At 35.4% G+C, this 11,896-nt stretch overlaps 1 protein-coding gene across 1 annotated transcript in view; it reads left to right on the forward strand.

Moving 5' to 3' along the window:
• The window catches only part of NUP50 (nucleoporin 50), a 17,630-nt gene extending 6,431 nt beyond the window's left edge, over positions 1-11,199 (forward strand). Inside the window, exons 4-8 of the mRNA XM_085324402.1 lie at positions 129-324; positions 1,676-2,338; positions 3,419-3,497; positions 4,520-4,638; positions 7,060-11,199. Coding sequence (XP_085180528.1) covers positions 129-324; positions 1,676-2,338; positions 3,419-3,497; positions 4,520-4,638; positions 7,060-7,262 — 1,260 coding nt within the window. The 3' untranslated portion in view covers positions 7,263-11,199. The remainder of the gene's footprint in view (positions 1-128; positions 325-1,675; positions 2,339-3,418; positions 3,498-4,519; positions 4,639-7,059) is intronic.
• Positions 11,200-11,896: the final 697 nt, after the last annotated feature.

Genomic DNA, 11,896 nt, shown 5'->3' on the forward strand with positions numbered 1-11,896 from the left:
CAAGTGCATGAAATAAGGCATGAAGTGACACACTGAACAAGGGTAAAATAAATGGAAAATCAAAGGGGGGATGGGAGGATTTTGTGGGGGAGATAAGTAACTGATTGCCTTTCTTTTTCTCCCCTCAGTCTGAAAGCGGAGGAGCTTTTAAGGGGTTTAAAGGCTTTATGTTACCTTCTGGAAAAGCAGGAGGTGGCTTCAGTGGATTTGGTAATGGTGCAGGAATAAAACCTTTAGAAGGGCTGTCTAATGGAAGCAGTAGTGTCTCTAGTACTCCTTCTTTCAGCAGTTTAAAGACAACCTCTGACACGCAAATAGCATTTGGTAAGTTTTAAATGTATGTATTGATGAACAAAATTAGCCATAAAATCTGTGTGGTTAATTGAGTGGTGAAGAAACAAATTGAAATAATTGTGTAGTTCTTTTTAGAGTTTTGATATTTTATTCCTCTTTATAATATCTTTTAAAAAAGTTTTTTGTACTGGTGGAGGGGCATACTATCATATACATGCTGTTTGAAGGCTGGAAGTTATATTCGTATTTGATCTAACACTGGAGATAGAGGCTTTCTAAAAGACAAACACATGTGAGTGGAAGTTGGAATTATGAATAATATTAAATTTGAATAATATAAAGCTGGTAACACATTCCAGTTAAATACAACAATCACCCCATTTCTCTGAATTTAACTTAAAAAAAAAAATAATGAAAATGTCTGTTTGATATTAGTATTTCTAGAGTTGTTTCAGTTTTGTTCTTTTCCCTCATTTTTTGATAAATGCTAATGTATCACTGAAATCTTAACCTTTGTTCATTGTACTTCTTATATTGAAAACCAGTCTTCTTAGAATTTCATCTGTTACAGTTATGTTTATGTTTTTTAAGACACTTTTAATATTTTCGCAAATCTAGTTACAGTCTCATGCTTTGATAGTCCCTGAAGAATACTACTACTACTATTCTCTATGTTGGAGATATAGAAAAACTGACCATGCTACAGGGTTTTAAAGTCAGCATGCCATAGAGTAGAAATGATAGTTTGAAACTTACTAACTTAGCTTTTAGTAAGTTTAAATGAAAGATGGAAACTTACGTACTTAATGAAGACTTTCTCAAGGTGCTTGTTTATTGTGTTTTTGTATGAAAACTAATCCAACCATGCAAAAATGTTGAATATTATRTTCAGAGTTCTAATACAAATGGCAAAAGATAACTGAATACTTTGCTTTAATAACTCGTACAACTTAAACATGTTTGATTAACATTTTAGGGTTTTTTWGTAAGAAACTTTATTTTTAACATTATTCTGTATGATTTCTTTGGATTTTTATACAACCATGTATTCCATCTACTTTACCTGCCCTTAAACTTAGTTTTCTTGTATTATTTGAAGTTGAGGGTGATTTTTTTTTCTTTTTTTTGCACCCTTCCCTTCTTGATGTACTCAGTGTCCATATGCATTTGAATCTCTAAACAGCGAAAGTCTATTTCACAGCGTTTTTTGTTTACTTGTACTGCTCTACAGGGCACAGAGTGTTTGTGATACGTTACAGGGGTCATAACTGAGCAAGGCTGAGTAATTTGATACAGAAACACTGAGGAAGTAAGTGTGGGTTTCTTTTGAATAACGTGCTTTTGGAATAAAATGTTCTAAACCATGTTTTCCTTTTAATAGGATCCACAATGTCAAATGGTCCTACTGCTACTGCATTCACTGAGAAAAAGGCTGCAAGCCCCAAAGCTAATGGTGGCAGTCAACAATCATCATCTGGTTATTCTCAGAGTAAAATGTGTAGCTCTAGTGTTTATCACAAACAGTTAGCAGCTTTAAACTGTTCTGTGCGTGACTGGATAGTTAAGCATGTCAACACAAACCCACTATGTGATCTGACACCGATCTTTAGAGACTATGAGAAGTATTTAGCAAATATTGAACAACAACATGGAAGCAGTAGTGATAGTGGCTCTGAAAATGAAGGCAACAAGACACCTGGCACTCAATCTGTTTCTACATTTGGGAATTCAAAACCACAGCAAGGATCAACATTTTTGTTTAACAGCAAGAAAAGTGAGGATACTTCAGACAAAAAAACTGAAGGTGCTTCAGAAAAAAGAGACCCATCAGTAGGAGTTGCATCAAATGTCTCATTTAATTTTGGGAAGAGTGTCGACAGTTCTGTTTTGGGTTCCCTTGGTTCTGGAACGCTGAGTAGTTTCTCATTTTCTCCTGGAAACTCAGGTTTGTTTGGAAAAGATGCAAACCAGGCTAAGCCTGTCACTGTAGTGTCTACCAATATACTGGAAGCTCAGACGGAAAGTGGCAGTAGTGATGATAAAGGTAAATTCTACTCTAAAAATCATTTTAGTGATAAGCTTGGAATGTTTGGGATTTAGTATTATTTCACCTATTCTTGATTTGAACTAGGTCATAATTGCTCTTAAATTTGAAAGTACAAAACTGCACCACTGATCCAGAATTCTTAGTCTTGCATACTGCTTATGTAATGCTAAGAATATATGATTATCAGAAGTTCTGCATTTCAGTTGGATTAAAATTTTTATAGAATGTAATTCTTTAGTTGAATACAAGACTTGAAAATTTCTGGATAAAATTCAGTCTCTGTTGATAATCCATTTATGGTAGAGCTGCTAATGTTGGATGATTCCATGCTTCACTCTTAGATGTGGAGCAACTGGTGTGCTCACCCTAAAGGGTGAGCACTGAAGCACTGTGACTGAAGGATGTTTCACTCCTGCTGCRTTTTGCAGGAGGTTTGTCAGGAGAGCCCTCCATAAAATATGTAAGACAGGAACAATTTCATAGATCTTACTAACAAGACTATAAGAGGCAATAAAGTTGCCTACTCCCCAACAGTTTTTGTCTGCTCTTTAGCTAGATGGGCAGTTAGCCTATAGAAGTCCTAGTGGCTGAGAGATTGGAAAGATAATTCTGATGCTATCTCTTGCTGTCATTCTTGCAAGTGATTTCCCTTCCATCAAATCAAACTTATCTGTTAGAGGTATTTATTATGCTTTTCATAGACCTATTTGTGGAGGCTGTTCTTTGAAATGTTGCAGATGTTTTTCYTTAACAAAAAATTTTGGCTGAAGTTTCATTTCTTAAGCTTTATATTTTTAATTTGTTTTTGAGCARTTGTTGGGGGTTGATATTTTGATCCACTTTAAAATGAAGATKAGCATGGATGAAAAGAGTACAGAAGACTTCTTCCATAGGTGAAGCTACTTCACCTTCAGAATCCAAGTTCACTTAAATGTATTTTTGTGATCTTTGAGAGGTTATGCATGTATTAGCAGTAGTTTATGCATACTGTATTTAACATATACAACACCAAAAATAATTTCTAAATTATATGCTCACAGCATTAATATATGGCCTGTATTAAAATTTTATTTAAAGGAGGAGAAGAGGAGGAAGAAGAGCCACCCAAAGTTGTTGTTAACGAAATAAAAGAAGATGATGCTTTCTACTCAAAGAAGTAAGTAACTTAACTTGACATAGTGAATAGAATCATAATTTAAAGAATAAAATTTATATTTACATATTGCCAGTTCTTCACTACTGCAGCTTGAAATTAGTTATATATAGTGTATGTTCTGGACTAACTTGTTATTAAAACTTCCTAAGAAGCTATGTAGAATCTGAGTTTCCACTTGTTAAACATCTCTGTCTGTAATGGAACTTTATACTACTTACTAAAATTCTTGTCCATCTTGGACTYAGCACTGAGAGCTAGTTTGTGTCCTACTTGTGATCAGCTTCACAAATGAAGAAACTTTTAACCTTCATCAGGTTTTGTAGTGTAATCTTCACAATTTCAATTTACAGAAGTAAATTACTGGACTGAAATTCAGTCGGAGGCTCAGCTATTTGCATAGTCTAAAATAAGACTYTTCATTTGGAAAATGCTGATTTCTGTATGAAGCAGTGTGCAGGTTGTCCTCTTTAATTCAAAGTGAGCTGTTAMTATAAGCAGTTTTTTAAAAACATGTTTAGTAGTCCAAACAATTGTACGTATGCTTGACACTGAGCACAGAAATTGTCTTTTTACCACCCCTACCCCCCCTAAAAAATACTTTTTTCTGGGAGAAGTTCATATACTGATTTTTGAGGAATGAGGCTAGGTCTGTTGGACATCACTTAAAACAATGATTTCAGTTTTTTAAGTAGTCCTGTTACTACTACATAATGATGCGGTAAGTTCTTTCAGTTTTGAAGTCAGTGAAATTGGTGCTTTCATACAGMAGCTTATGATAATTAAAGCTATTATTTATTAATTACTCTTTTCAGACCCCAACACATGTGGCCTTTTTATTTGCTAACAGATAGTACTTACCAGTTGAGAAAGAAAAGGTTAATCATTTCTTTCAGTACTGTAATGACAAACGTAATACTCTCTATATATAATGCACAGCCCAGGTCAAGAAGAATAAAGATTGATGCAATTTATCTTTCACATCTGCATATCTGCACAAATGACACTTTTTTTTTTTGGCACAGGTGCAAACTGTTCTACAAGAAGGATAACGAATTCAAAGAAAAAGGTGTAGGAACATTACACTTAAAACCAGCAGGAAATGAAAAAACACAACTTCTAGTCCGAGCAGATACTAATTTAGGTAAGTAAATCTTTTCTCTAGTAAGAAGTCTTTGTGTAATATTTGCTGCTAAGCACTAGGATTTCTTTTCTTGCACGGCATAACTGGCAAGATTAATGAAAAATTCTTTTTAAATAATTTCAAATACTGAGATTGGATTGCTTTAACAAATATTCTGAAATACTTTCTTGCACTGCTTCCATTACCCTAAAAGGTTATGGTGTATGATGTTTGGGATTTTTTTTTCCCCTTGAGTGTATGCCCCTTCCCCCCCCTTCCCCCCCCCCAACACACACATTTTTTCACAGCTATTCTTCATCCCTAGCTTGTTGAATGGCTTTTGAAGCTTGCCTTAAGACCTCCACAGTAAATATATGTAGGTGTGATGAATAAAGAAGTTGCTGTTTGGTACAATACAAAGTAAGGTTTCAGTATTTAAAAAATATATATATATGAAAAACTTCTAGAAGACTTCTAAAAAAAAATTTATTGGGGATAAATGTCTTCTGTGTGCTATTTAAAAGATGGAGCAAGTTTTGTGTTAAGATGCAGGCCAACTGTCACTTGTTTGCAATTTGCTCTGAATATATAAAGAGTTGACTATGTATGCAGACTTCCATTGTACTTGGTGGAAGGTAAGAGGGAGTTACATAAAACAGGCATGCAGGATTTTGATAAATGCATTGCTCTTAACATGCACACAGAGATCCAAGTCCCAAACTCTTTTCAGCTAATTTTCAGTTGTGTCACAAATGGTAAGTTGACTCTACTGAGTTAAAGTAGCATCTAGTGTGATAGTTCCTCAGTATATTTTGTGAGATGAACTTCATAAAACACCTAGCTGATTAGGGGGAGCAAAAAAGACTAGTTCTCTGCTTTTTAAATATTAGGGGGACTTGGTGTATTCAAAAATGATTTTTGAGATGAATCATTCTGATTCAATGTCAGAACAGTGTATAACTCTAAAACTGTGGAAATCAGTGTTTTGATACTCATTCTTCACAAACTTCACCACAAATTCAATATCTCCTTTCTACAAGTGTGCATTTGTAGCTCGTATGCACTTCATAACTTCCAAAATTAGAATAAATATTAGGCTTAAAGATGACAGCTACAGGCATGCTGTGCTGTAGGTAATCTATAAATCATCTCTRGTTTATAAAGCTCTCTGGCAAGTCTAAACTCAAAGCCATTACATGCACATTAATTGAAAGTTTTCAAATGTCTGGTGAGACTAGGATGCCTATGTCACTTTTAAATTGTTAACTTCTTTCAATTAAGACAAGGTTTGCCAGATAAAGGGAAATTCTTGTTAAGCAAGTAAACTGGAGGCTGCCATATAGCAGTGTTGACATTGCTTTCAGCATTGCTTTAGGGGTTTGAATGTGTTGAATAGAGCAGGTGAAAGCTTACTTTCTCAAAATTACCTACCTTGTAACAGAAGTCTCAGAATTTTCACTCAGCTGATGCAGCTTTCCATTGTATGGATTTACATTCCCTCTGCCTTCATCTGAGCTGATGTATTAGGAAATCTTTCTTTTCTTTTYTTTTTWWWAAACTCTTATGCTTTCTAAGGCATTTTCAACTTCTTATAGCTTGGTATTTCTAAGCATTGGTTTCTACAAGCTGCTACTGTCATAGTGATGCGCACTTTCCTTTTTTGCTATCTTCACACAGTGCTGTAATGCTTTCCTTAAATCTCACTGTGTTGAAAAACTGAACTGGGAAGGAAGGCGAAGACTGACTTTTTCCTAAATACTACTACCGTGTTCTGAACTATTTACCAGGTTTACAAAATGTGTGCATCTTCTGTTGAAGCAGATTTGAGTTTGTTTGCAACTGTTTTGATAGACCACTAATACTGAATATCTCAAACTTGGTAGATAATTTAACAAGTTGAAATAGAACTGTTAATAGTAGCTCAGTGATGGACTACATTGGATATGTTTGTATGATTTAAGGATACAAGATACTTAGTCTACCATAGTTCATTCAATTTCAGATTAACATATCTGTATGTGTGTTAAAGCTAACTTTATTGCTTCTGCTATGRACTGTGCTTGATGTTCAAAATGAGTAACCTATATAAGCATAAACTAAGCTTTGTGAGTTGATTCCTCATTTGCTACTTCTCCCTTGCCCCATTCCCTCTTTCTTGCTTGTYCCTGCTATCATTTGATATTCCTTAGGCTCCACTTTTAAAAAAGGAAAACATAGCATTCTTACAGATTCCTTATTTAGGAATAAGGAGGAAAGAAATTACATGAGAACAATGAGCAGATGAGTAGATGCTTAGGGAGGAGTAAGAATAAGACAAATATGTATGACATTTGTGAGTTGCCTGCCTTTAGCACACAAATTTAAATCCCTATTTAGTGAGTATACTTACCTTTATTACAGTAAAAGCTGAAAATTTCCTTTTTTTTTCCCCCTCAAATGCAGGAAACATACTGTTGAATGTTCTAATTCCACCCAAGATGCCATGCACAAGAACCGGAAAAAACAATGTTCTTATAGTTTGTGTTCCTAACCCACCGATTGATGAGAAGAATCCAACTGTTCCAGTCACTATGTTAATACGAGTGAAAACAAGTGAGGATGCAGATGAGTTGCACAAAATCTTACTGGAGAAAAAGGAGGCTTAAAGATGTTGCAGTCAGTGATTTGAGGAATTATTGCCAAACTACTGCTGCTTCCCCCCCACCCCCTTCCATAACTTCACTTGAACACTTAACTCTACTCTGATATTAAGAACTGCTACAGGAATTCCAAGAGGAAAGGCTAAAATAGCTAATAAAAGTTTTAATAGAACACAAGTGTTGAACTGTGCCCCCTCATTTTTCARTAACTAAATGCAGGACCTCTTTTGGATTAAAGCACATTGATTTAGATCAAAGCATATGTTTTTAAACACTGGTCATCTTGACTGAATGGACTGAAATCGGAGTACAAAATGTGGTACCAGATATTCCTCAGACTGTGGTGCAATGCAACAAACCTCATGTTTTGAAAAGCAGGACATTGAAACTTAACTCTTGAAACTGTTTATAGATTTCAGATTTTTAATATTAACTGGTCTGTCAGATTCTAGTGAGACTAACTTTTTCAAACTGTCAATGACAATAACGTACCGGAACAACAAAGCTACTATATAGCATACTGTGTTTTAATGCCTGCAGATTTGTGTGCTTTTGGGACTCTGAGACTGCATCTCCAGATCTCTAAAAGAAAAATTGCTTATATAGTCTTGTTGACGGTAGCGTTTCTTAGCGAAGAACTATCAGTTCTGTTCTCACTGTAGCAACAAGCTAGTGATGTGCAATAGTATAAGCAAACAACTGGAAGACTGTTTACTCCGGACCACAAATGCAGTTGGCATTTGACTTCTGTCAAGTCAAGGGCAAAGGGTTGTGCTTCCATTATGGGCACTCTCAGAGGTATTCTTCCCTAGTCCCTCAGGCTAAAACTGAAACAGAGCAGAGGCAGAGTTGTAAATCTTGTACTTGTCTTGCTACTAGTACTTTTCTGAAGTTGTCTCTTTTCACAAACATAAGTTTCAGGATTTTTTATAAGTCTTTATATTGTCTCTGGACATTACCAAGAGTACATGCATAAATGGGTTTCTTAGTAACCATTTTTCCAGTGTGCTAAAACTACAGTGCAGTTACATTAAGCACTGGGACCTGGCTTGCAGTTTTTCAGACAGGCTTTCGTATGCAAGTAAGTTAATGCTGGGTTAATGTGCAACTTGGTTTCCAGCTGTGTTAAAATTAACCATGTGGCAGTAATTAACAGATCAGAACATCACTCTGTCCCCCAGTTCTTGCTAACTCTAATAGACAATAGTTGTTTGGCTAGCCTTTCTATTTTTTTTTTTTTTTGAAATCTTGTCCCAGTTTGCTGGAAATTCTTCTCCCAATGGTTTTCTCCTTCACTTCCAGCTCTGGAAACAGTCAAACAAACAAACAAACAAACAACTGGATGCTAGTGCTAAACTTGAACTGCTTTCTGATTTGTCACACTAACCAGCTCTTAAGAGATGGAAGAAACATGCCAACCTGTCTCTGTCTAATTAACACAGAGAAAATGCCCATTCCAGAAAAAGCAGCGTAATGCAATTCTCCCAAGACACTATGAATTCTAACATAGTGACATCCTATGAGTAAGGGGAAAAAAAAGAAGTGGTACCATTTGATTAGATGTGGCCTATCTTACCTTTTCCCCACTGGTCTGTATGAAGGACAAATGGCTTAATTCAGTCCTAATTAGCTGCACAATTCAGGTTATGGCCTTTTTTTCTCCTCTTAACCAAAAAGAGGACAATCTTTGTMGGATCTACAGCCCTCTTGACCAAAGTTGACTGCCTTTGTTCACACTTCAGCTACACTGAGATCACAGCAATTGCATTTTAAAACTCAAGTGTAAGGGGAGCTCAGATACTGTTTTCAAATACTCTTTGAAATATAAACTGGTGCCTTCTTTTGCATCTGTTCTGGTATTTAACCACTCAAGTGGTATTGGTTTCCTCAAAACGGTGTTTTTGTTTTGTTTTAAAGTCTTGCTGATACCTAAATTGGAGGCCAAAATCTGAAGTTTTGCATGTTAATTGCGTGTATGAATGACAAGCAGAATATTGTCTGGAAGTTTTATTACTGGCTCAGGGTGAATGTCCAAGGGCTCAATTAATTTTGCATTTGTCTTTTGACTATAGTGTCTTAAACAGGTCTTGGTGAAGCAAGTTTTGTAGACTGCAGGTCACTGTTACAGTAAGCAGATTTATTATGAATCTCACCTTCAGAGCACTTGTGGATAGATTTGTTTCAGGGGGCTCAGTTTTGTCTTTGTTTAAGCTCACAGAGATAACAGCAGTTCGTTTCTTCAGCCATTGAAATGTGGACCAATTCTCTTACACTGTTAAGAGAAAACGGATCTTTTTAAAGATCCTTARTGATTTGTTTCTGAATTGAGGCAGTTGAGGTTTTGCACATACCTATTTAGCCAAATTCTAAAACTGGCAAATTGAGCAATTGCTAATGTATCTGTGTCATGTCTTCAAGGGTGGGCATAGAGCGTAAGAAAAAAATAGAATTATTAAATAATAAGATGTGCTAGAAAAATTGAACCTTACGGTATCCATGGTAGCAAGTAATATTTTCTGTTGTCTGTTGAAAATAATTGAGATGAGACATGTTAATTCTTAGAGCAATGTATGTATTTATCAGTAAAGCCAGGGGAGGGTATATAACRGAAATCTTGTGTTAAAAAGGACAATATATCAATTAGGCTGTTAGAGAAAAATATATGCATAAACAGCTGATATTATGTGTCTTTACATTCCTCATCTTGATATGGAAAATAAATGCTAAAAATAGAGGAGGAAAGAATTTCACGGAGAACTAGAGATTTTTAATCAACATCATTCTTAGTGACCTTGCAATTAATCTGGATTTTAAAGCAGGAAAAATAAGTCATATGTTTTTCACTTAGTGTTCAATTTTAAAGCACAACCCTTCTCCAATATTGTTATAAAACAAATTTTTGATAATGYTTCAGTTTCTAATTAAGATGCTTTTATAAAGATTAAAATATATAATTAAAGATTGCGAAAAGCCACAGATTATTAAATAGAAATTAAGGCCTAAAATCAATTAAAAGCAAAAGTTAAATGGAGAGCATAAAAAACAATTACTGAAGCTTTGCATGACAAAGTGATGTGCTACACAAGGAATTTTGATCAGAATTCCGCTTCAATGAGGCATTYCTGTATCTTGGTACATATACAATATTTAACAGCTGACACCTGATGTTAAAGATGCAAGTTTCCTCCCTAATTTGAGTTAATGACTTCACTGCTACAGCTATGTATAGGTGTTGAAGCATCTTATGGGTCATACACATTCTTGCTTTTGCTATAATTTTGAAGTTTTTGCTTCTTACAGTTTTTCCTTCCCACTCCCGTCAAAAGAAAAATCAAGAGCTCTAGTGCTTTTCATTCTTCTAATCATCCATAAAGAAGATTACAGTTAGTTTGAATTTTATTCTAGACAAAAAAATCAAATTGCTATTTGCAGTTTCCTAAAATGTACTTCAAGTCTATTTGGGAGCACAACAGTTAATGTTCCTTTAGTTCCCTTTGGCTGACTGACATAAATTCAAGTTAAATTTACAATGAGGAATCTTTCAAGTGAACATGTAGTACATAAACCAATTAAGATGTATGCTTTAATTTTAAGAACTCCAGTTGAGCTCCTTTTACAGCACTGTAACATTTTAAATGTCCTGAAAGAGTTTCTTTTTGATGCCTTAAATAACTTAATTGCATTTGCTAAAATTTTGTAGCTGCTGCCTGTGTGCAAGAATTAAACTGATATTAAACAAGTTTAAGTGGCATGAGCTAGTATGATTTCAATGAAACTGTTGAATGTGACAATTTGTTAATTGTTAGTAGATTTCAACTGCTCTGAATTTTTCAGCAGATACTTATGTTGCACATAACTTGTAACAATGTTTTCATTAGTTTTAATACTTTGAGGAAGTGTACAAAAAATCCATGGAAAATGTGAATAAATGAGTGGGAGATGACTTTGTGTGTGTTACTTTTGTCTTTGACTAAAAAAATAAATGGAATTAATTTTATGGTCAGTTACTTGCAGGTAAAGTCCAGTCCTCACAGTTTGAGCTCTTGCCTAGAAAATCCTCAAGGCAGCTTTGAAACTTGTCACATCTCTTAAGAGCCAAGTTGGTGAAATACTTCCATGTTGCAAGAGTGAATTGAATCAGCAAAAAGGAAAAGCTAGGGCTATCTTTTCTAGGCAGAGAAAAATTAGTTCATACATGTGAAGTAGAATTACTGTAGAGATACACATTTAATATCTTGGTTTAGAGTTACTGAAGCATGCTCCATTTTGAGAGCAGGCACAGGCCAGGTCCTACAACCAGAGGCCAAATCACAAGGTGAATTACAAGTTCTGCTAAAGACTAGGGACACTACTGGTTTTTGTACAGCCCTAGAATGCTCTTGGCCTGAGGGCTACTGGTGAGGSCAGGTTGGGGTCACCCTTTGTTGGCTGCCTCCTCCCTCCCTCTCCTTTGAAATTGGAACTGGTGCACATAGCAGGAGCCAAACTCAGAGCACAGACACTGAGGAAGAGCCGGTCTGAATGCCCCTAGTGTAGGTCAAGCACTTTTGGGTCTTAAATTTTCTGTGCACCTCACCAGGCAAACAAATTCTTGCCTTTGTTCTTAACTCTTTTAAACATTCAAAATCCGTCGGATTATG

Source organism: Rhea americana, unplaced genomic scaffold (assembly GCF_003343005.1).
Source record: "Rhea americana isolate MKP2758 unplaced genomic scaffold, rheAme1 scaffold_91, whole genome shotgun sequence".
NCBI lineage: Eukaryota > Metazoa > Chordata > Aves > Rheiformes > Rheidae > Rhea > Rhea americana.